This window comes from Protopterus annectens, chromosome 6.part0 (genome assembly GCF_019279795.1).
Source record: "Protopterus annectens isolate FY-2018-M chromosome 6.part0, PAN1.0, whole genome shotgun sequence".
Classification (NCBI taxonomy): Eukaryota; Metazoa; Chordata; order Ceratodontiformes; family Protopteridae; genus Protopterus; species Protopterus annectens.
In genome coordinates this window covers 623,145,912-623,172,376 of record NC_056737.1, presented here as the reverse complement: position 1 = coordinate 623,172,376, position 26,465 = coordinate 623,145,912, and the positions used below count along the sequence as shown (strand labels likewise).

At 38.9% G+C, this 26,465-nt stretch overlaps 1 protein-coding gene across 3 annotated transcripts in view; it reads left to right on the top strand.

Moving 5' to 3' along the window:
* The window catches only part of MAP4K5 (mitogen-activated protein kinase kinase kinase kinase 5), a 2,873,315-nt gene extending 2,855,993 nt beyond the window's left edge, over positions 1-17,322 (top strand). For all 3 annotated transcript variants that reach the window (XM_044074300.1, XM_044074299.1, XM_044074298.1), the window contains one exon: positions 651-17,322. In XM_044074300.1, the coding sequence (XP_043930235.1) occupies positions 651-738 (88 nt within the window). In that variant the 3' untranslated portion in view covers positions 739-17,322. The remainder of the gene's footprint in view (positions 1-650) is intronic.
* The last annotated feature ends 9,143 nt before the right edge of the window (positions 17,323-26,465 follow it).

Here is a 26,465-nt window from a genome sequence, read left to right as displayed (position 1 = left end):
ATAAAACCCTGTACTTTGTGTGTGTGAGGTAAGCAACTTAACCATTATGTTAACCCCCCAAGAAGTAGTGATAGCTTCATAGGTAAGTGCTGGGCTAGCTGCCTTTGTGGTCCGTTTTAAGCCTAGCCAGTTTCCCTAAACGTCAGAATCAAATCTTGTACCTTGTGTCTATGAGGTAAACCATAACCATTATGCCAACCCACACTTTGCAAACAGTAGAATATGTATGAATTTTTTATAGGTTCATAGGTGATTACTAGGCTAGTGTCCCCCCAGCGGTCCTTATTTAAGCCTAGCCATGCTTCCCCAAAGGTTTGACTCAAACCCTGCAGCTTGTCCCTGTAAGGTAAGCAACTTAACCATTAAGCTAGCCACCCTTGCCTGTGAGAATCAAACCCTGTACCTTGTATCTATCAGGTTAAGACAGTAAACATTATGTCAACCCCTCCATAACCTGCTTCATATAAGATCATTTATAAAAAGTATCTGTTTAAAATGCAGTGCAATATGTTTGTTTTTCAAATGTCAGTCAAACAAAACACTGGCAACTGCAAAAATGTTATCATGGAAAATTATTTTCTTTTCTGTAGAAATACAAACAAATCCTTTAAATTTTTAACAATCAGTACTTTATTTTTTCTCTTTTACAGAGTTGTAGTGTTAGAAAGCAGACCTACAGAAAACCCTACTGCACATAGCAACCTGTACATCCTGGCTGGACATGAAAATAGCTACTGAGCAAAATGACAACAGTAATCTTGGCTTGCTGAGTGAAGAAAGAACACGGAATTTCTTTATCTCCAAAATCATCTGTTAAGGATATGTTTTTCAGTGACAATGGTGGTTGTATTTTCTAGCTTATTCAGGTTTTGCACAGTGTTAGCAAACTGCTGCTGCAGTTCTGCTAACTCTTATCAACCCAAGCATCGTGTAATGGCTGTTTCAAAAAACGTTCTGCATGCAGAATTCAGATTCATGGAGATTTATAGCTTGTGGTTGCTGGCTAGGTAGGCACCAACAAAAACATTGTTACCATGTAGAGAGCTTGGAGAAAGTCTTCATAACAGTATAGTAAATTTAAAGGAGGAAACATTTTTTTTATTATTATTTAACTTGAAAAGTTATTGTATTAAATTTGTAAAACCTAGGGAGTTGTCCAGCTTTAACTGATGTTGCAATCTAACTATAACAGTAAGGTCACTGAAGAGATTGGGATTGCTGTAACTTAAAAAAGTAGTTCTTAAAAAAGAGGGGTACACAAACAGTAATGTTTGCTATTGAGTTAACCATTTTCTAGTCATGTAATAGTAATTTACTTCTAAACTGTCAGCTATTGTTTCTGAGTTTAGATCTTGTATTGCTGCTGTCCATGTCAAGATTCCTGCCGTTTCCCTATTCCCACTGTTGTGGCTGCTGAGATTCAGTATGTTCTAAGGCCATGCAATGCTATCGATTCCTGTTTACATGGTTTGAGTTCACATAGTTTGCTCTACTGTTCTCAGAAATCCCTCTACCCTCTTTTCTTATGCCATTTGGCACGTGGATTTCATTAATCATTTCCCTCTGTTATAGATATATGTGGTCAATTTTTGCACTTTGTGACTGTGGCATGAAACTAGAACTCTGACCTCTTTACCATTTCTGAGAAGTACACTGCAGTTCAGACGCATTTCTTTAGTGGGGCTTCTTTTTGACAGAATGTCTTGAGTCAGCTACTGAATGTCTGCTGTTAAGAAGCATCTTCCGAATGCTATTTAATAATGTTTATTGATCAACTGCAGTGTTACATTGCTCTTAAATGTGAAGTGGTATATTGACAGAACTTGTAATACTACACTGTTTCCAGCTGTTCTCAGAGCAGATTAATATGCATTTGATAGCGCAGTTAGTACAAATTGAGTCTGTCATACTGACATTTTCTTTCTACCAGTATTTGGTTTAGGTTTATAAAATCATGATAATTTCACTAACTTGGCATAAGTACACTGTTGTTATGATAACATAGGTGTGAAGTCATCAAGAGTTTTTTTTGCATGATCTTTCCTAGCTGCCTTTGTGAACCTGTATGTCACCTGGGAACATACAGCAAATAGGTTCCTCAGGGTGAGAGCCAAGCAGGCTAGAAGCAGGAGCTGTCATCCATATAGGGACTGCATTATTGTTTTTTTATTTTCTATATTTCCCCACATGTGCACATAGTGTTGAATGAGAAGCATGGCGTGAGCTCACTGGCTGGTGTCCACACCTCCATGTATGACACAATGAAAATCCATGTAATCCAAGTGTGCACCTGCGATTCTAATGCAGAGCATGCCCTTGGACACCATCTTCCCACCCTTCATATGAGGACAGGTGAGCTGTTTTCACCTTTACATTCCTCATCTTCCCATTCCACAGCCACTAATCAAATTTTAGTCTATTGGATCTTTGTTAGAACTTTATCATTCTGTGCCAGCAGATAATTTTATTGTTTGTTTTAACAGCTCCACTGGCCCTCAGATTTGGTATCTTTCAGACACCACTAATGTACTGTTGTCATACATTCCCCAGTCTGGCACAGCACTGCCAATTTCCTAGGAGGATTGCTCTTCCCCAGTATACCAGTGCTAAAGGAAGCTGGACCTGTTTATTTTCAGTATTGTCTGTTACCACCAGTCTGAGTCAGACTGAGAGAGTTGGTGCTACACTCAAGTCATAGTTGAGAATACACACTCATTTTTTATCCTTACCACCTATTTACAATGCAATATTTGGCTACCTCTGTAAAAACTCATTTTGTAAATGAAACATGGCTTGCTGTACAATAGCAGGTTCATAGTTAACCACAAAATTACTTGCGTAGCAATTTGCCAGTTTCCCATAGCAAAAATGTGTTTTTCTTTTGCATATTTTGCAGCTGTTGATGCCTAGTTGATACCACCCAGGTATATTTCCCTAACTCCAACTATTTGATGTATACAGACATAAAAAAATTAGTAATGTAATGCATGTCAGCTGTCATGTTATCATAACTGACTTTTCTCTTGATTCATAGGGATACTCGAGACTAGCAAAGACGTATGTTGTCCATTTACTATCTCATTTTTGGTATTTTGTCGAAGCCCCAATAAGTGTAATGGCATTGTCTGCTTTTGTGTTATGACAACTGCTAATTCTCAGACCATCTTTAGTGACTCTGAAAAATAGTGAGGTCAGTGTGATTGTTTCTTTTATGCTTTCTGAGGAGAACACCACTGTGAAGAGGAAATTGGCACTCAATGACCAGCAGTGATAATTCTGTGTATAATTCTTTTTAATGTTAAATTTTTTGCCCTATACTGATTGTCCTATTGGACATACGTTGCCCTGTTAAATTGTACTGTTAAATGCTTATTCATATTCACTCATAAGGGCTACTTCCATAAAGTGATGCAGCAGAAACTGAACTTTGGGTGGTTGGGTGATAAAAACAGGATTATGCTGTCTTGTTGCAGCTGAAGTAAATTGATGCATCTTATAGACTTCTTAATTTTGTGATGTTTGATATAGTTAATATTCTGAAATTTAAAGGATACATTTAGGATTAATGAAGTAGTGTCACGTGAGTGCTTCTTTAGCGATTCAAAGATGGTATGTAGTATATGACTTTTTTAAATAGTACTTAAACCTTTGATACAATACTAGTTTTAACTGAGGCAGTTTTTACTTTTCATTTGTAATGGCTTTTCCAGTAGGATGGCTGGACCTTCTCTTAATGTTTTTTTTTAATACTGCCTATAGTAATCTCTTCAGATGTCAGCTTTTTCCCAGCATGTACTTCACATGCAAACATATTTTTGCTTGCTGTTCATTTAAGAGCAATGCATTAAATCAGATCCATTATGCTTTGTTTTAGACTAGTATCTTTTTGGGATATCCCAGAATCTCATATATTTGGCATTACATTTTTAGGAGTTCTAGGCATTTCAAAGTGTACTGTGTTTTGTATAATTTACATTCATATGTTTATCAAAAACACTTAAGTCTTCATGGGTTATGTAGAATCTTGTATGAGAGTGCATGACCTATACAATACTCAAATTAAATATGACTCTTGTGATTTCAGTTATGTAGTACGTAGCAGAGATTTCTTGCTGCCTTCATGTTTTGCATTCTGATTTGTAGAGAACACAGTGATTTGTAGAAAACTGTTGCTGCACAAAATATTTATGATACAGCCAATTGATACAGCTGTAAATAAAATATCAGATTAAACATTTTATATGCAAAGTACAAGTAACAGATAAGCTATACTTAATTGTTAGGCCTCTTAATGTTAATTTTGGCCCATGTTTGTTTTGATAGTTCCTTCTGAAAGAAATAAAATCTCTCTTAATTATCCTTTTTTAACTAGTAGCCAATAAACACTGAAAATTTAGCAATTAATATTATTAAAAGTATGAACCTACGAGAATTTATTCACTTCTTGAACTGATTCAGATATAAAACCACAGTTGAATGTACCCAGTTATTTTAGAGAATTTTCAGTTGTTAATTTGTTGCTTTGCAGCATATTCCAAACATCAGTCAAAGCTGGACAATTTGCAGCAAAAGGGAGCTTCCTTCTCTTTACTTGACTCTTTCACTGCCAGACTGTATTATAAAATTTAAATTTTTGATTCCAGTATGATCACACATTTTTGCTTGAATCATTTTTTTCACTCAGTCCTAAATATTCAGAGAATGTTACATAACATCTGAAAACTAGTTACTGTTTAGAGAAATGTTACTATTAGGGATGCAACTAGAAAGTTGTTGGGCTATTTATACAGTCTGCAATTAATCTTTTAAATTAAACCAAGTCTTAACTAATAAATCTGGTATTTGTTCCGTTACAACACCAGCAGATGTCTTTAAATTATGAGTCTGCTATACCGTAGTGTTCTGTGAAGTAACATATTTAAACTTTATTTAATCGTCTATGAAGTCTGGTTAGGCTGTTTCTGGGAGTTTGGTATTTGTATAAAAATGGCTGTTCTGCTGCTTTATCTCATAGATATAGCACGCAGTATACATAATTTTTACAATGTTGATGTATAAAATATACATTGTAAGCACTTTTATATGACATTTGTCTAACAATGTTGAATTAGCTTTTCTTGTTTGATTAACATGTTTGGGATGCTTGTTTTCATATTGTTGATGAAAATGTTACAGAAGAGACTTTTTAAGGAAATCAAAAACTGGGTATTGTTTGCAGTAACGCAGATATATGGTAAAATTTTGTGGAAGTCTGGTCTGAAATGGTTGTAAATGTCATCTTTTTTAACTTTTGATTTTTCTTAATCTGGCCTAGTTTAGCATTTTAAGCATTTTCATACAAAGCTGAAGAAATACAGTAGATGTTTTGGGTGAGGCATTTTATTTTCATTTAGGTGCTACCTCAGTCATAATTGCTTCCTCAAGGTTTTGTCATTGTTAACATGAATGTGAGCTATCTTTCCGATAGAGCTTAATATTTTGCTATTAAGCCAAACTCAGAAGGTTTTTTTTTTTTTTTTGCTGTTGCATCATTAGCACATTCCTTATATAGTTTTTTGCACAGGACCAGTAATAATCATTTATGCAGTGTTCACCTCATTTCTCATTTTCTTGTAGTTGAGTACTAGCTGTGGAACAATTGTCATCTTCTGTTTTTCTTGCATTTATTTTCAAATGTGACATGTTTTATTCTTTGAAACAAAGGTCAGCAAGACCTTAGAGCGTGTATGTCAAGTCAACAGCAGTGCACAGGTTTACATTGCTTGTGTGTTTTTTCTTGTTAAGATGTTACAAGAGATTTGAAGTTTGACAAAACCTGCTTGTGAAATTTTAGGGTCAGTGTCTACCTAGACTGCATCTGTTTACCCTAGAGGTGTGCAGATCATATTTAATAGCATTTTCACAAATCTTGTCTAGATGCACCTGAAGCACTGAATCCATTCCTATGAGATTATACTGAATCTAAACCAGTGTTTAAGTGCATTTGCCAAGTACTGATAGAGGTGCCAAATCACCATATTGCCTTGCCATTCCTTTGTTTAGTAATATCTGCAGACATTAGTACCATTATTCATGTAGGTCATTTCACTAATCTGAAGCTTATTGTCGATTCAGGAATCACGGCTTTTCTTGACATCCACATTGACAATAGAATTATTGCAGTTCCTGAAGAAGAGCTCTGCAGAAATGAATGCAGCATTAGTTAATTTTTACTGGACTGATTTCTTAGATATTTTGCTTCATTAGTTACCACTGGTAGTAGGCTGTAGAACTAAAGGCATTCTTCATTTAGTTACCTCTTTAGGTGGGGACTTCAGCTGCGCCTTGCTATCCTTGAACAGAGACTCTTTTTTTAAAAAAGTCTACCATTTCAAAAATTAGTTTATTTGTAGTGGAACCAAAAACTACCACTCCCTCTTTTAAAAATAGTAAATGTTTCTCTATACAGTTTTGATAGGAAGGTTAATTTGATAACTGAAGTCCTCCAGGCTAGTTGTCGTAATGTTTTTTTCTTTTCCTGACATTGGACAGAGAATGGGCAGTCTTATGCCATAGAAATGTAGATATTGTATTTTTTCATTGTCTAACAGCCATACTCATTGTGTTTGACACCATTATAGTTGAATAGATAATAAGTTGTTATGCTTTTTACTGTGAAAGAAGAGTTTATTTGCATTTTCTGGTTGTGAAGCAAAATGTTCTGACTTTTCCTGTTTAGAGGGGAAGAAATTTAGTTCTGTGTTGACTAATTTATTAGGATACAAATAGACATCTCTCGCTAGCAAAACTGCATGGTTATCTGGAGCTACCAGTTTCCTTACTCCAGTAACTCTGTGTGGCATTCTTACCTGAAAAAAATCAGAATTAACCAGTCCCATTCTAAATGTCTTAGTGTATTGTAGACATTGCTTTAAAAGTGTGAGTTTTCTGATTCATGTTGATTTGCTGACAGCAGTGTTTGTGATTGCCAATAATATGAATTCATATTGCTGAAAAAAAAAACACTCAGCAATAAAGAAACAAGTTTTTTTTTTGCTCTCCTGTACTCCCCACATAGAGGGAGATCCTCCAACTTGTGTACACTTACTCCACAGTGTCACAACAGTGAGGGAAATGGCAGCCACAGTGAATGTTGAAAATGTTTTTTTTTTTTTTTGCAGTATGGATTTGCCCTAATGGCACACACAGAGTCTGCTATCAGTGAATCAACTGGCACGCTAGGTTTTCCAGTGCTGTAACAACAATGATAAAATACACTTTTCTTGCTAACTTTCTGTCATTGAGACATCCATTCTCACATTTAACATGCTCTGCCTCATATGTAGTTTGCTCCTTACCTTTTCTAAAGATCCTGTCTCCACTTCTTTTACCTCTTTTACAATGTTCAGTACTTCAGTTACAGTTAGTTTAGATGTTGATTTCCATTTTTTAGTAATTGCTTTTTTTTGGCAGCCAGTAGCATTTAAACTTAGTAAGACCTTACTATGTCTGGACAATTCAGATCCTTATATCCCCTCCTCAAAAGAATAATTTTGTTAGTTACAACCATTTGCTCCCTCAGTGTTTCTAACAAAGTACTCTGGAGGGAATTTTTAAAATCTGGTAACTCACTGCATTCCCAGTTACTTCTCTCTGTCCCATCACACCTCCAGCATTTGCTGTCTTCATGAGGAAAAATTATCGTAAGTCTGCTTGGGGTATAAAAATGCTACACAAACACTTCAAGCAAAAATAATAAATCTTCTGGACTTTGTTGCATACTTGGGAACTGTACATGTGTCTTAAAGTAGTTATTTTGTATGTTGTCTTTCCATTCTGTCTTCCTAACCTTTTCTAAACTCCTTTGATTGATTCCAATTGTTATCATGTAGTGTTTTATATTCCCTACTAATTATCCGTTTGTTAAAAGCAGCAGTACCATAAACATTTTGAACAAAAGTAGCAGATTACTGCTGGAAAAGAAAAAAAATGCTAAATATTTTCTGTACATACTCCTATGACTTATAGTTAAATTTTGCATATGAGGGAGTAAAGGCACAGTCTTGTCAGTTTGCTGAAGTAGACCGCTGGAAATATCTTGAATGCTAGTTAAAAGTATTCTCAGCTTTAGAGTTCTTGTAAATACAGAAGTCCAATGTCAACAAGAAGCTTGGAGCATTCTGTAGATTAAAACCTGCTTATCATTTGCTGCCAACAATCCGTAACAAAAGCCATACACAATGTATTATTTGATGTTGGAATTATACCAAAGTGGCGCAATGCAGAGTGACTGGCTTACCATGTCATGCTGACTGTTCTGTGCTATGAACCATTTGGCCAAACCCTGCCCCTTTCTGAAGCCTATACCTTTACCTTCCAGTAAGGTTTAAGGTTTTAGCATTACAGAGCCATAGTCTACATTACAGATTGCCCAACAATGGTATCGCTGGAACTTGACCATTCTAGGTCAGAAGACAGAAAGTGTTCCTTTGAGTAGCATAATGAAGGCATAACAGTTTGTCAGAATCAAGGAGTGTGTTCATCTGGACCCTCCCATCCACAAGTTAAACACTGCTCTCTGTCTGTGATTGAGAAGATTCCATTGGATTCTTCCATGCAGGTGAACTCACAAAGATGGCTTAATCATTGGTTCTGTGTATATTGTTTTTTTATTTGATGGGAGCTGTTCTTGGAAGTTATAGAGTGTTTCCTTAGGATGGACAGTTTGATGTCCATAGAAGGGTTCATAAAAAAGGCTGTCATGACCAGCTACCTCTTGCATGTGCTGCCCTGAACATTGGTGCCTGTAGACTTTCCCCAATACTTGCCATATGTTGTTTCTTGGTTGGGCTGGGCCTAGGCCACCTCCTTCCAGAGCTGCAAATAAGAAAGTGTATCCTTTCCCCTTAGTGTCCCCCTGAAAAAGTGATTCGTAGGTCCTTTATGTCCATATTTCATAAACAGTAAAGCATTCCTTCTCTATAGCTCCACTGGAGAGAGTCGCAGGCTTACTAGTCCACCGTGTAATGGTCTGTTGCTTATATACTTTCTAACTTGAAAAGGTTAAAAACAGTACCTTGATAAGAAAGATAGGGAACCTTTTCCTTCCCCTCTCTGTCATATCTTGAAATGATGCCATCTTTTTAAGTATGAAAGAAACCAGCTTCAGCTCTCCTTGCCCCTAAGGAGTGTGCTGTCTATACATTCCCAGTAGAATAAAGTGGATTCCTTACTAAGTAGCCCAGGACATATTCCTTTGTGATTTCTTTAGTCCAGCATAGACAACAGTGACCACAGCAGTTTCTGCCTTATGGGTGGATGGTCTGGCAGAAGGGTATTCTTTGTTACTTTGGCGATTCATTTCTTTAACTGACTGTTTTACCTAACTCATATCCTTTACTTCCTAGTGGATCGGTATCTGGAAAAGTTGGCAGACCTCTCTTAAGCTAAACTCTTGCTGCTTTGGAAAAGATCCTTATGATGGTTTCCACAGTAGGCTTTCATACAGACCACTGTCATTTCGACTGTGCTTAGGTATGTGCTTGTGGTGGAAAGCATGGCCCAAGCTGTCCTTCGTGGATGAACTTAGGTAGGTCATTCTAGATGCCTGTTTTAGAGCTGAGGTCTTTTGTTAGGTCTCTTAGGGCCTAACTGAAGGTGCCCTAAAAAGACGAAACAGGCATTGACTGTTATAAAGGGTCTTTGCAATACCTCTGTCTTGTCTTCTTTTCTCTTCTAAATGTATCCATTATCCCAAGAAGAAGAAGAAACAACTCTTATTTGTAGGATGCTGAGAGCCCCAAATATTAGGCTTCATTAGCATCCCCTCTTCCATCTACTTAATGTCTTCAAGGGATGACACCAAGGCTGCAACAGTTGCTACCCTAACTAGAGTGCAGGACTGCCCTTGTGAGTTTGGTTCTTTAAGTTTGCCTTAGCATGATCAGTGTAGCTGTATACACTCTATCTCTTAGAAATGTTGGGTCACTTCAGAAAAAAACTCCATTCAGAAATAAGGCAGTCTCAAAAGAGCTTTTGAAATTGATCCAAATTCGTCCGTGTTAAAGGACTGTGTACCATGCTTCTCATTCAGGGAAATAAAAGCAGTCTATGTTTGTCTTTTAATGCAGTGGGAGGATTTTGCCCCATCATGGATATCAGGAGCGTCTATAACCCCATCCATTAATGTCAGATTTTGAATGTTGACTCTGTAGGAAGCCATGCCTATGATGCACAAAGGCACCTGCGTGATGTCATTTGACATGGTGAATATGTTCTAGCAACTCACTGTCTGAGGTCTTTACATGAGGTTTCTTTGTTTCACTACGAGTGGGCTGTCTTTCCATAGTTTATATTGTCAGGCTCAGAGGTGGAAATGTTCGCCTTTTGGAAGATTTTCGTTTTGGCCATCTCTGCTCCTTTGTGTTGAAAATGTATTAGGTCTTTCACAAGGATCTGCGGGTCTCCTAGGACTTAACCTTGTTTTCTTTTAAAAGTTGTTTTAGAACATCCCTTAAAGCAGTCCTTTCATCATTAGTGCCTCTTTTTCTTCTGTTGGGGAGCTGTTCTTGCTTTGGATGTGCATCATGATCAGCTCGGGTTTTATCTGCAGAAGGTGGAGGAGTTCAGGAAGACAGACAACTTGTTTGTCTCACTTGTAGTGGCTAAGCAAACCTTTTCTGAGTGGATTGCTAACTCCCATTATTCTTTGCCTGACCTGTGGGAAATGCCAGTGCTATCAGATGTCAGTCCACAAGACTTGTGGCTGCTTCTGTTGCTTGCATTAAAAATGTCTCTGTTTTGGCCATTTGTGTCATGGCCAGTTGGTCATCAGTTCATACCTTTGCCAATAATTTATACTTGCATATTTTTTCCAGGATGTGGATGTTTATTATCTTCGCATCACACCACACACCATGCCTTGGCTATCTTCTTTGTCCAACATCTTCAGATGGGTACTTTGTAAGCAGGGCAGTTATATAATGTATTTTTCATTTTGTGCTCTCTTGAGTGCAGGGATTAGTGCACCCTTCTAGTCCAGCATGTGATGTAGTGACATGCTTAAGTGGAAGTGTACCCCCCACACCCGTACATGAGCTAGAGAAATTTCAGAAATATGCCACAACTGGGGATGTTTTAAGAGGATATACCAGCAGTTGCCCAGTGAAGAGTGCCTTCTCACATCTAATATGGAGAGTACTTATCTGTTATGTACCATAAGATGTCATAACTCACTTTCTCGCTAATTTTTTGAAGATGTTAACAATAAAATGCTAACCCTTGCAGTCTGATATTGTTCTAGACAATGAAATAACCTAAAATTATAGCTAGCAGGCTGTGTTTTTGTTTTCCTTATTTAGTGTTATTTCTTGAATTGTGCATTTTATTCCATTTAACGTGGAATCATTTGTTACATTTCTTTGTCAGATAAGGCATCTGCTGAAGAACAGAAGTGCAGTTTTCGTGTATTTTTATGTATGTATCTTGTAGTTATAATGTTTCTTATTTGCTGCCGACTACTTTGGTAATTAAACATTGCTTTGTATGTATAGAAGACAAAATTGACATACATTTTATTGTTTGGGAAGCAGAAGTCAGACTAGGAATCTTGTAATTTTTGTGGTCAGAGTATATTCTGATGGCATTGAGAGACAGTGTTATCTGTCTTATTTTTGTTCGTCATCAAACTGTGTATATAAGTAAAGGCTTGGGATATTCTTTTACAGTGCATCTGCTTTTCTGGATGACATGTCTTTAGTAAAGTAAGCTTTTTCTTTTATTGTTTTTTTTATGTAGTTGGTTTGTAGTCCTGTTTTATTTTATATTTACTCATTATTAATACCATAATCATCATATTTTGTCATTTTTTTACAGAATTATTTCAGTTTATGCATCAATGAGTGTTACTGGTCCAGTTGTTTAATGATACCCATAGTGCCAACATGCTTAGACCACAGTGGTTATATGGAAAAGGTATTCTGTTATGAATCTGTAGGTTCTTCTTCAGTGCATTCTGAGTCAGCAGATCCTTGGCATTCCTTTAGAAGATTTTTCAGCAAGTCAATCTGTCCTAGTAGAGTCCATAAGAAGTTCAACCTCAGTCTAACGCCGAGAGGGCTCAGTCCTGGGGAGGTTCTAGTCACTTTGCTATTAGTTCTTTCTAGCTGTTCTCGTGATCAATGAACTTAAATTCTATTTCATTTTGTCATTTTTGCAACTTCATTTTCAGTAGAATTCTTTCCTACCGTTTCCCTTTGTGTCATCAGTTCAGATTTACAGTAATCACCATTGTCTTTGAAATGAACTTGTTGCCAGAAAATGGCTGAATAGGGCAAACAGCTGGAGCTGACAGAACAATTGTTATCAGCTAACTAAACACAGTTTTTATTAGCTAACCTTAGGCGCTCACTTAATTGAAGTAGCTTAGTCTGTGCAGGCTTTCATACTCCTTAACTGGGTATTTCCCCAAGAGAATGCAGCCTGCACTGTGGTCATCTCTGTGCTGAATTCTTCAGTCGAAGAACCTGTCTACATTCCCCTCTGAAGAGGTTAAGCAGGTGGTGATTTTGGAGATTTCTGCTTTTAACTTTCCTTTCACTTCATACTCCATTCCATTTTATGGGTATTTCTCAAATTGTAAGCATTCTCTGTCTCTTCAGGATGACCACTGTTTTGATGAACTTTTCATTGAGGTTGTGGTCTTTATAGACATTTTTTGTGATTTAACTATTATACTGTTGAATATGCAAACCTGCTACAGTGCCAGCCTTGAGTTTTTTGCCATGAGATTAGCCTTGAAGGTAGGCTGGATGAAACTAGAGAATGTTTTCTCTTCCCTACTAGACAGGTTTTATTTTTTTGGCCAACCACCCTTTGCTACCTGGGCAATTATATATATCAAGAGAGGAAGGCAGAAAATGTTAAAATGACTGAGTTTTCTGCAGTGTGTTAGGGAATTCAAAAAGCTTTATAAATAAGGAAAGAATGATTAGCAGGGGATGAAGGGGTTATGTGCTTCTAGTGTTGGGGTGAAAATCAGGAAGAGTGTTGGGCACATGACCATGTATCCCCGCTCTTCTCTTTACTGCTTGGCTTCTTGACATAGAATGATGAAGCCTTGACTGTGGCTTATGGAATCAGTAGTTGTCAGCAGTAAATACATCTTAGGGACTAGTTGGGGAGGGGGTGGAGTATGAGTTCAAGATTGCTCAGGGAGACTGCTTTATCTGCATCATTGGCAATACCTAGTGATGGCTGGGTCTCCAGATGCTGTGCTGGCTTGTGCTGCATTGAGCAGAAACTTTTGTACTGAACCAGGGAAGTAGACAGGGTGTGCATGTGCATGCACACCTCCTCTCCCCAGCCAAGCAGCTGTGGTGAACCTGTGAGCAGCCTAGGAGAAGAAATGTTTGGCCACTCCACAGAAGCTGCAGATGGCCTGTTCCCAACCACATGACTGCTGGGAGAATGGATACGCTTTTAGGGATCCCCAGGCAGGAATGGTTCTTCCATAGCACTGGGATGCCAGCCTACTACGTTTGTGGAGCAAATATGCTGATAGTGTGCAGATAATGGAGCCATCCGAAATGGGTTTTTGGGGAGGAGCAGAAATGGAGAGGGTTTTAAAAAATATTGGCTTCTTGGAGGATGGTGACACTAAGGCAAGTAGGCAGGCTTTCTTAGCATTGTGAAACATGTTGGCCCACTTGCCTGTGACCCACTAGAAATTCAGGTGCATTCTGCTGTATTTGGGGTTCAGAATAAGTTACATTGAAGTATCTCTGCACTTGCCTCTAATGCTCCAGTATGATGCCTTCATTGTTCCCTGTATGGGTATTCAGTTGCTCATCCATGAGATTAAGATGTAGCTGAACTGAAAAAGTATAGGCAACAGGTACAATATGTATTTTAGCTGTATCACTGCTGAAAGGCTGGCATTTATTTTTAAATGAAGTTCTAGAGGTGAAAGTCTCTGAAAGTACAGCTCCAACCCATCAACAGCAGTCTGTTTCTGCTGTGATCTCCCCCGAAAGTGAAAGAAAAACTCGAGTGGTCTGCCACCCCTGGGTTCTCCATTTTGTGAGTGTTTTCTAACCTCTGTATTCATTTCCATTTGGAATTGGTCAGAGGCAGGCTCCTATTCAATGGAGAATTATGAGACACTATGCATTCTTATGCCAGTGGAACAGGGGCGTACCATGAAGTTTGCCTCCATTCCTTTTTAATTGGCTTTCCTCCACCAGAAAGTTCCTCTACTTCATAGAACATGTACAGCTGTTGCAAGAGTCCCTCTTGAGACTTCAGAAAGGTGCATGTGAGATGATAAAAGAAGACATGCACATGGAATTTTATTTTTCATATCTTCATAAGATTGGAGGATTTTAGATTTACCCTGATTTGAAGTACCAGAACAATTTTCTGGTTTTCCTATAGTTCTAGATATTAACAGTGTAGTCATGTCTCACTTTTTTGAGTGAGAGAATTTTTTGTGGCATGGACATGCAAGGTATATACTTCCACATATTGATTCATTTGGCTTAGTGAAGATCACTAATACTCAGGATGGAAAGGAATTGTATTTATTTATTTATTTACATTTGTTTACCGGGAAATTCCGACTGAACACAGGTCCTTTTTCAGCGGATGCCCGGGGAGAAAAACTCCACATCATGTACATGATAAATAGAAATGCAAAGTTGCAGCAATAGCAGAATTCTGTCCATTTCCATTTAAAATGTCTTTTGAACCTCTTATGGTTGTCAGTTTGCTTATATGTTGTAATAGCTGCTTTCCAAAGAACGAGAGTGCACTTCTTCCATCCATCGATGGCTTACTGTTATCTGCCCCATCAAACAATGACATTCCATGTACTGCATCCATTTCAAGAACTAGGGATCTCATATGGCATCTTTAAGTTTTGTCTCATGCTGTCTCATGTGCTTACTGTTCTGGTCCTGATCATTGATTCAGTCATACCTTTCTTTTTTCAAGTCCAGAAAGGTATGTTGAAAAAGCTGAGCTTCTGTACAAGGTTCTTGCTTTGTGTTAACATCCAGCGTGGATGTTCCTTAGGTTAAGCTTTAAATCTGTTTGGGCACAAAGGAGTAAACAGGTATGTTTTTTCATGAGGTTGCAAGAGTTAAAATCATGACTAGACCCATCCAGCCTACACAGCAAAGTATATTTTCTCGTAGTCTTGCCTGGCCCTGGAACATTCTATCCAGTGTAGGTAGCCTATGACAGTGTGCTTGGGGGTAAAGTGGAGTTTCCATATAAATATCTTTGAGTTGAGCACAACGTAGTTCTTAGCGTTCCAAAGACTTTTGTCCCCTCTTAAAAGGAGTAGATGTATTTTATAGCTGACAACTTTAGTAGTCATATTCTGCGCCAGTAAGCCAGTAGGTGCAAATTTATTTCCCATCTGTCAGGAAGTTATGTCATTTAGCACTGGGGAAATTAAGTCAGCTTGCATGTGGTTTGATGTCATCTACAAATCTAGACAATCTCCTAAAGTCTTAAATTGTGTGCTAGAATATGTCTTCTGGTAATGCGGCTATTCCTGTTGTGGAGTTGGAGGTTTGTTACATCCATCTTTCCACTTATTCAGGAGAATGTCCCTCAAGGTTCAAAAGGTAAAGCCCATTTCCTCATATAAATCAGGTTTCCTTTACTTAGGCACCCTTTACTAGCAGTAACCTAGCCACTTATGACTGCAGACCTTTCTCTCACAGAACCAAGACATTCTGGTATGCAGGAACAGTACGTCTTTATATACATTTGATTCTCATATGCGTCACTGTAGCATGACTCAAGATGTCAGAAGTGGTAGCACAGGTATTGATAAGCAGCAATGAAGCCATTTACAAGATCCACTTTGAGTGGAAGAGGTTTACCATTTTGGTGGCCCTCATATAGTTTACCCTGTACTTGTGTGACATGTCTGCATTTCTGGGTTACTTACTTCCCTTGTGTAAAGTGAGGACTTTATCAGTTGATCCTCTAAGCCCACTTGATGGTATTGTTTAACCTTTCATTCATCTACTGATGGTAGGCTGGTGGGCTAGGCAAATGTTGTCCACACTTTTAAGTGGCGTTTATGCTGTAAAGCTTATAAATATTACTAATGCAAAATGTTTTATGCACAACATATGCATTGTGATACTTGCTTATGCCTAATATATAATGCTTTCCTGGAAGGTCTGTGAAATTGCATGACCTGTTAAAAACCATCATCTTTCCTGATTTTTTTTTCCAGATAGCATCTCTTTGTCTACAAACTCTACATTTTGTCAGGGGGTAGTTTTTGCATATTCCTGGAAATGAAATACAAAGGATTATTCCAGATCACTTTAGCTAGCAGATCTTGGAGACTCTGTCTCTGCTACCCTCCCTGTGAGAGGAATAAATACATCCTGAAGTTTCAAGTAGTTTATTCAGTTAAGTCAATATATAGATGAGTGTTCTTGTTCTGAATTCATTCTCACTGTTTTCCCTGATGCATACAGTTAGGAGAGGGTTCGCTTTTGAAACATTGGCTCTATGGGAGACCCTTTAGACATTATGTGCATTTGTTATAAGAAAAAAGTGGAATCCTGCTCCTGATCATGTATAGCCCCCTTCTACAATGGAAATAGCACTTTGTTAAACTGCTGTTTTAAAGTGTTTGGTCCAGGAGGTATGTGCTGCAGCTGCCTTGCCCAAACTGCGTAGCTTTAAAAGATTTTACAACATGGATATTCATTCCAAAGCCACTTTTAACTTTGGCAGGAATATTCTAAATGGCTTACTGGTAAGAATTTGTTGTCCTTCCTTACATGACTGCTTAGGGAATTGTTCTAAATTTATATTAAGGGTCTTTTGGCTCGGATTCACCTTGAAGAGGGTGGGTTGTTTAATGTAAAGACCTACATTAACTTAAGGTTCTTTGAGAATGTCTGAGCCAGCAGGCCAATGATCTAGCATTCCTCTCCCTTGGAGGTTTGAGGGTATATCTTAGATTTTTCTTCTTAGCTTTCTTTGACTCATTATCAAGGCTTATTAGTGGCAGAAAAGAAGGACAGGTTGCACTGTTTACGAACATTAAGAAGAGAGCTTCACCTGCTTGATGTATGTTCTAAATGAATACTAATGGACCAGCTGGCTGAGAAGTACTTAGAAGTTTGAAGTTATGGTAGGTTTGTATGCAGTAACCTTTATACAGCAACATGATGTTGTTATGCATTCGTAATCACTTGCTTTCATCTGTAGGCAGTGTATGTCAAATAACACTAAAACCAATGTATACATTTTGCCGTGATATGTACCTTGTAAATATTGTATAATAAATACGCCTGTTTTATTCCATTTATTTGTTGTCTTTTTTTTTAATGCTTAACTTGCATTGAACAGGAAAAATGAGTTAAACTAGGCAGTCTGTTATTTGCCAGTTTTTTGTTCCCAGCATTTGAGCTATACACAACTGTACCCATTAGTTTGTTTGTTAGCTAGGACAACCCGCAAGGAACAAGTACTTATTTTCAGTCTGAGCAGGGAGATTTGCTTGGTTTAGGGAGTTGTTCAAAGATACATAGTAGACAGATGGAACCTGAAAGAATTATATCCAGTACTTCAAGTTGAAAGTTATTAAGAGATAATAGAAGTGGACTAAGATTGAAGCCTTTATTATCTGCTAAATGGAAAAAATGGCTACAAACTAAATTTGCAACATTCTTCCAGAAATATAAAGAACTGCAAAAGCTCTCAAAAGAAATCATTAAGGACAAGAAAAACTACTATTATAACCCCCAGTTCTCACAAAATTCTAACCCTAAAAAATTCAGGCACACCATTAGTAAAATTTTGCATCCTGGTGAACCTACCACTCCTAATCCCTATCCAAATAATTCTCCCATAGAAACTGCCACCTTACTTAATACCCATTTCATTCAATCAATTCAGAAACTAACACAATCCTACCAAAGTCATAACCCCCTGTTGCACCAGACACAACACAAGCAACACCATCCCTTTGTCTCTTAACCCCATCTCCACAGCATATATAAAGTCCCTTACTAAAACCTTGCTGTCCCTCTGCTGACAACCCCCCCTTCTTAAACTTGCATCTCAATCTATAGCCTATCCAGTCTCAATCCTAATAAGAAGATCTATTCAAGAATCCACTGTCCCTGATATCTGGCAATCTTTCTACACCATTCCACTGCACAAAGGAGGTAACTCCACAGATCCAGCTAACTGCAGACTCATAGCCATCCTATCAAAAATATTCAAAATCCTTGAAAAATGTATTCATAACCAGCTTCTTGCTTACCTAATCAATGAAAATCTTCTGACCCCCACCCAGCATGGCTTTAGGCCTACCCATAGCACCTCCACTGCTCTCCTATCCTTCATTCACAATGTTGCTGAAGCCAGAGGCAGAAATCTTCTTGTATCCTGCTTCTTCCTCGACCTCTCTAAAGCTTTCGATACTATCTCCCATTCCAGGCTTATTGCTAAACTAACTGATCTAAACCTCTCCCCTTCTACTATTCACTGGTTCGCAAGCTATCTCTTAAACAGGCTCCAGTCTGTCAGATGGCAATCTACCTGCTCCCCTTTCTTACCTATGCAAACTGGTGTCCCTCAGGGCTCAATCCTCGGCCCTCTTCTATTCAGCATCTTTACCAATCAACTTTTCTCCTCATGTATCACTTCCTCCCTTATACAATATGCTGATGACTGATCTTATCTGTCATACTGACAGCATTACAAACCTTCTTTCCATCACTCAAAACTTTTTCTCATCTGTGAAAAAATGACTCACCGACCACCAGCTTATACTTAACTGTAAAAAGATTAAACTCCTATTATTCCTTCCAAAATCTCTCTCCTACCATAAATCCACCTTTACCATTTCTTTTGTGGACAACAAGCTCATCAAAGCAGAACCTCACACTAAGTTACTTGGTACCATAATTGATGATCAGCTTAAATTCGACATCCATATACAACACTGTATCAAAAAACTAATCAAAAATTGGGTCTTCTCTACAGAAATAAGAAATTCCTTGCTCCCAACTCCAAACCCACGCTAGCCCAAACCTTCCTCCTTCCATGTCTCCTCTATGCCTCCACTATCCTTGCCCACTTCCAATCATCTCTACTCACCAAACTCAAACAGACGTACAACAATATAGCTAGACTCATCTGTAACAACCCATATAAAGCACATCATTGCCTTGCCCTGAAGCAAGGGCTCAAATTCCCCCAGTTCTTACTACTTTCATAACTACAGCTCACACACTCCATGCTTAACAAACCCCTTGCCTTTTCTTCTCTTCATAGTATCCCTTTACATCCCTGCTTGCTCACTTCGTAGCTCTGACCACCACCTTCTTGATCTATAAACCAAACCAAAAAAAATTGGCAAACTCCTCTACAAACACTCTGTGTCCCTGGCACCACCTAACATACGTAGCATTACTAGTACCAGTCATTTCAAAAACTGAAGTCAAGAATTACTTTCTGAACTCAAGATCTTGCCCCTGCCATAATCTTCCTTAAATTACGTCTCCCGTTCCTTTTCACCTCTCTTCTACTTTTTAGAATCTATTGCCTAATCTGCTGAATTTCTGTATACTAATTGTATGCTACAATGAAAAAGATATGTCATTTACTATCACCACTTACTCCTTGCTGTGCATTTATTAAGTATTTTTTAAATTGTTCACATCGGTTTTGCTAATGTTATTTGCACATTTTTTCTGTCACACTTGTTTTTCTTCACTGTTGGTATGTTACATTGCACTCTTCTTTCTTCTATGTGCCATGCATTTTCTCCACTGGAGGTATATTCTTTGTACTTCTGTTTATTAGTTTTGTTTCTGCTCTGCATGCAAAGTTTTATTCTCATTCTTTTTATAATGTCAAGTATGTCATTTTTCTTAATTTAATGTCTAGTGTGTAATTTCTTAAATTTTTATTCTCATTGTTATAATGCCTTGTATGTTGTTGTTTGTTTCTGTAATGTTGGAGCTTTTCTCCTCATGACTCCACTGAAAACGGGCCATATGACTCAGATGGACTAACCTGGTTAACAGATGTCCAATAAATAAATAATAAAATAAATAGCCATACAAGATGATGTTCAAAGTGGCAGCATTGACATTGAGGATATGAGATGCTGATGCCAAGTATTCATGTTTCTTCTCTGCCAACGCATTTGTGCTCTTCAGGAATGGAGAAGAAAATTTATGTTTGCTGGTATTTGCTCTATTGTACTTTACTAATGATTCATGACTGTTTTACAGGTATTCCACACTGGCCTTTTTGATTCTTCCAGTAGTAATTGCAACTGTAACATTTATTGATTTGTTTGTTAATATTATCTCAGTTTAATTTATCTTATCTGTTGTAGGTTGATTTTTTACAGATGCCATCTAAGTTATCGGAAAACATTTAAAAAAATAATAACAATATGTCTGTCCTCACGTATCAGTGCCCTTACTTATAGAAGCCCTTTTATTAACACAGTTAGCAGTATAAACGTTATGACTGTGATATAGGTAACTGTGATACTTGATTCTGTGGCAGTAAACCATGAGTAATGAACTGAGGACCTAATTAAACATCTTAGGAAGTAGGTCTTACTAACACTGTTTACTGTGGCCTCTGTTTTTGGGGAATCACAGTTACCTTTCCAACCATTTCTAGTCTGTAAAATGGGATAATACTGTCTTGTGTTGTTTTCAGTCAGATCCTTGGAGCTGTCCTTATTCCATTAATTGTCACATAAGCTCTGGTCTCCATCTCATTACAACCAAGACCAAAGTCACATTTTTCTCATTGTTCCATCATTGTCCTTGCAAACCAGCAAATCACTTCCAAGAGTTAGTGGCCTGATGTGGTTACCTTGACAAAGTTATTCAGTATCATCATGGAACCAGCACTAAAATCTGAGAAGCTTTGGGGAGGATCACCATAACAAAAAATCACAACATTTTGGAGTTTCTCACCTCATATGTCTTTCTTTACCTTGGATAATGTCTTCAAGTTGAAACCTGCTTCCTGTGAGAAAAGAGTGTAGTTCTTGCATATGCTTACATTCTGAGATAAGTGATGTGAATTCCCAGATTATCCTCCTTTTTATTCATGTTCCCTCCAGCATTTCTCGCCATGTTACTGTTATCCTTCTTTCATGCTAGAATAATTCAAAGGGCATAGTGGTTCATAGAAATCTTTTTTTTTTCAGTCATGTTTGTTTTAACATCGTCACTCAATTCCTTCTTCAGTATGGATTAAGTACTGATGCATGATGACAGAAGAGTAAAAAAAATGTTTGTGATGAACAAGTAGCATCCAAAGATTTTACACAAGGTGTCTGTTTTGTTCATTCTCTTACCAAAATATGGAAGAGTGTGAGCACTGTACTAAATTAAATCAAGCAACTTACTGGGAATACTTAAGGCAATGAGTTTATTTCTCACCAGAAAAATTCCCCAAGTCTCTTGGAAAGAAGTATTTTACTAAACAGCTGTAGCTTACTAAGGTCGGTACAAATTATCTGCAAAACAAGGGATGGGCAGTCTGTTAATAAAATGCTTCTGAGATCGCCATGACATAGGTGCCTTTGAAATAGAATGCAAAATGTTTATTGGTACTGGTATTGAAATAGAATGCAAAATGTTTATTGGTACTGGTATCAATAGCTGTATTGGTTCTACTTTAGAATGTTTTAGATGTTAAGAAAGATAAATGATACAGATGATGTTCTTCGTGTTTCATTGGTGCAGTCATTACATTTGGGTAATCTGCTAGCAGGTTGCCCTCAGTCGGCCTGATTAACAAAGTCTTGGGTCCTGCGCTGGCGTCAGGTGATTAGGGGTATAAAACATGCAGCCGACGCCATTACATCAGTCTTTCTTGCCATGTGGTGCCCGAAGCAGAAGCAGTTTGCAAATGCCGGTCGGCCGACTCCTGAAATTTTCATTTTTGAGTTTCAGAACTTAAGTCTTCAACTAAAGCTAAGTACCCCATTGGGGAAACTTTTTCTTGCTCCTTACCGATGTCAGTAAAAGTTAATAATTGTATTACTTGTGGGAAGCAAATACCTCATAAGGATTTTCATTTGTACTGTATTCCTTGCCTAGGCCCTGACCACGACGTACCTTGCTGTTGGTTTTGTGCTTTATTTAATCAGCATACTATCCGTCGTTGGTACATTTTTGCTTCTAAATATTTCAGTTCTCGATTTAATTATCCAGAAATGACGTTGGTTAGCCATCCGACTACTGGAATACAGAAAAAAACGCAAAGAAAAAGTCAGAGACAGGCCGTTGAGGTGCAAAACTGCCAATAACACTTTTCCTAAGCCAGTCGCCAGTCGCCAGTTCGCCAGTACTCAGTGAGTCACTTTTGCAGCCCCTGATACCCGCTACTTCTGAGTCGCAGGCCTCTACTGAGACCCATTTGGAGTCCGGTATGCCGCGAGATGCTTTACCTATGGAACCTGCGGATGTCTCTACCTTGGATGGGTCCGGAGCCACTGTGCAGGCACCGGCTTCTGACGGTGTATTCAGGCCTACAGATTTACATATTAAACCGACACCACCTTCAATATTAAGGCCAAAATCTCGATCTATGTCTAAAAAACCGACGCCCAGGCCACATGTTCAGGCCCCTATGCCTAAAAAACAAATGATCAAAATGGCTGAAGATTTAATTACTCTAATCAGGGGTAGTCAAACCCCCCCCCCCCATTCTAAGAGGCCTGGGGCTGAACTTGACTATGAATCTTCTGAACAGGACTCTGTTTCTTCTCTTTTAATGAACTGGATTTGTCCATACCTACTTATGAGGACTCTGATGCAGAGGATTCCATTCCTTCTGCTTCTCACCCTGAGGATTTTTCTTTTGGGGAAACTTTACATTCCTTAAAGGAGCATTTCCACTGGGAAAGTCAGGATTTTCCTGAATCCAAAAAGAGGCTTAGGGATTTCCTTCTTCATCCTCAGCATAGGCCTTTGGCTATACCTCCTGTTCTAGACATTGTTGATGTGTTTTCAGAATCCAGTATGGCCCCTGATACCCTGCCGCCAGCCCCTTGTAAACCAGACAGATACTACAGGGTCCCACAAATTCCTTTTCAAAAATCCTGTTGCAGACCCTGAAGCCATTTCTCAGGGGCCCAAGGGCATTAAGGCTTCTACTGCTAAAAATTCTACCCCTTCTGATAGAGACTCCAGGGTGCTGGATAGATGGGGTAAAAAGGTTTATACTTCTGCAACCTTTGCAATCAGGGCTTTATTATGCTGAAATATCAACAGCATATCATGGGACTGCTTAAACAGAAAATTATGTTGATTTCTGACTGTGTGGAAAATAAGGATTTACAGGATTTGTTGTATTCAGCTGAACAAGTTGGAAAACATACTTTGCAATGTGGTTTTGATTCTTTTGAGGCCTCTTGCAGGGCTGCTGTTACTAGGTCTGTGCTTAGAAGGCATGCTTGGCTTAAGGAGCAATCTCTGCCTGATCATGTTAAAGCAAAACTGTTGGATGCTCCTTTGCAGCAGGACCGTCTGTTTGGCAATAAGGCTGAAGAAGTTCTAAAAAAGATCAAAGATAAAGCTAAATCTATGCAAACTGTGAAAGATTTCTTACAAGTACAACCTCCAAGATTTAGTAGGCACTGGCCTACTAAGAACTGGTCCTTTCCAGTTCCTTCCAGAGCCACTCAAGCCAAACCCAGACATTCCAGAAACACCAGGTTTCAGTCCCAAGGGACTTTCAGAACTAAGCAATGGGGTGCCTCCGCTTCCAAATCTGAAAATAACAAGACACCACCCTATGGTAAACAGTCTCCATGGCTTTCCTTTAAAATTACCAAGCATTTACTTGTTAGCCGCCCCTTTGGGGGGAAAACTGGCTCTTCATGCAAAAAACTGGCAACTTATAACCCAGGACAAATGGGTTTTAAATGTAGTGACCCAGGGATACAGATTTTATTTCCACACGTTGCCACCTCCAAACAGGTGGCCAGGCCTGCCCTAAATCAGTGGGCAGAGGCTCAGAAACAAGTACTATCCCTCCTAAACATGGGGGCAATTCAACTAGTACTAGAAGAGGAAAAGGGATAAGGTTTCTATTCCAGACTTTTCCTGGTACCCAGAAAAGACAAATCATGGCATCCAATTCTGGACCTGCCTACTCTAAACACCTTTCTGGACATTCCCAAAATTCAAGATGCTGACTCTTCACCAGTTACTTCGTATGCTAGGTAAAGATGCCTGGTTGGCAACTCTAGATTTAAAAGAAACTTACCTGCATATCCCAATCAGGGAATCTTGCAGAAGATACCTACGCTTCAAAGCAGGCTACTTGCATTATCAGTTCTCTGCACTGCCCTTTGGCTTATCTACTGTGCCCAGGGTATTTACAAAGTGCCTGGCTCCAATAATTGCATTTTGCAGCAAAGAAATATTCAAATATATCCATACCTGGACGATTGTCTAATTCAGGCAGAAAACCAGGCCATTCTTCTAAAACATCTGGCGTTTGTAAAACGGATTCTAACTTGTCTAGGGTACACCATAAATGAAAAGAAATCACAACTGGTACCCTCTCAAAAAATTACATTCCTGGGTGCAAGCTCGAATACAACTGCCCAGATGGCTTTCCTTACGCCAAAAAAGCAAATTCACTTAGTGACTTACAGGTGGCCACAAAAACCCTGCTATCTTCAAGACTAATACTGCAAGCCTTGGGGTTCATGGCCTCCTGCATTCTTCCAATTCCATATGCAAGACTGCATATGAGGAAACTTCAGTAGTACGTAAAATGTTTATGGAGTCAACATTGTCACAGCCTGGAAACAATGATTCCTATCATACCTTGCCTGCACCTAGAGTTCCTATGGTGGGCAGAGGCCTGCCACCAAAACAAGGGACTGCCATTCACACCATCACCTGTCAGCCAAACCCTAACTACAGACGCATCAGACTATGCATGGGGGCTCATCTGGCAGGGAAGTGCATCCAGGGCAAATGGAGCCCAAATCAAATGCACCTTCATGTCAATCAAAAAGAAATGCTAGCTGTACAGAATGCACTGACAGCCTTCAAGGATTACCTTCATCTAGGACAACTAATGGTAAAGACGGACATCACGGTTATGTGGTACATAAACAAGTGGGGGGGGGTACACATTCCTACCCCATCTGCAGACTAGCCATGGCATTGTGGAACACAGCTTTGAGTTATCAAGTACAGCTACAAGCTCAGTTCCTGCCAGGAAAGCTGAATATTCTGGCAGACGAACTAAGCAGAAATCTCATGGACCCACATGAATGGAAACTGGAAGCATGGATTTTCAACATGTTGACATGCAAATGGGGGAGCCCAGACATAGATCTTTTTGCCTCACTCAAGAACTACCAGTTGGACAAATTTTGCACAAGAACTCACAAAAAAAAGCTTGGAAAGTGGATGCTCTGTCCTTCAGCTGGAAAAACCTATCAGTCTATGCCTTTCCCCCTCTGCCCTCCAACGTTCTACTAAATGTCAAACAGGACAAACCAAAAATGATTTTGCTTGCTCCAGACTGGCCTCGACAACACTGGTAGCCACGCCTGTGCAGTGTGTCACAAATTTCTCCATGGCACCTGCCTCAGACACCTTCCTTACTGTCTCAGCAGGAGAACCAAATTCTGCACCCTCAGCTCCAAACATTGAATCTTGCAGCTTGGCTAATCATTTAAATTCCCCCTTAGCATCCCTCAACAAACCTGTGATGGATGTCATTTTGGAGGCGAGAAGACCTAGTACTAGAAATCTTATGCTGACAAATGGAAAAGATTCTGTGCCTAGAATCAATCTCAATGTATGAGCACACCAGTGCCCAATTTACCTCAGATTTTGCAATACTTAACTGAGATGCTTCACAAGGGCCTGTCTTTTTCTTCCATAAAAATCCATGCCTCAGCCATTTCAGCTCATTACAACACAGGACCCCCCCCCCCCTCTTCTCTCATCCTCTGCTAAAGCAGCATCTCAGAGGGGCCAAAAACTTGAGACCACCCAGGAGAGCTCCAACCCCTGCCTGGGACCTTGACTGTATTGTAGAAACTCATTCTACCTCCTTTCGAGCCAGCTGCTACTGGAGACTTAAAATTTCTTTCCTGGAAAACAGCCTTCCTTTTAGCAATCACTTCAGCTAGAAGGATTTCTGAATTACAGGCCCTTATGGCAGTGGAGCCTTTCATCATCTTTCATGCAGACAGGATGTCACTCAAGACCAATCCATCCTTTATGCCCAAGGTGGTATCCAGTGTGGCTCTTAATCAGTCCATTCATTTGCCAACTTTCTTTCCCAATTCACAGAACAAGGGGGAGCGGATTCTGCATTCATTGGCTGTACACAGACAACTTAGATTTTACTTGGACAAGACTACATCTCGAAGAAAATCTGAACAACTGCTGGAAGCATTTGCTGCAGTGGCAGAGGGAAAG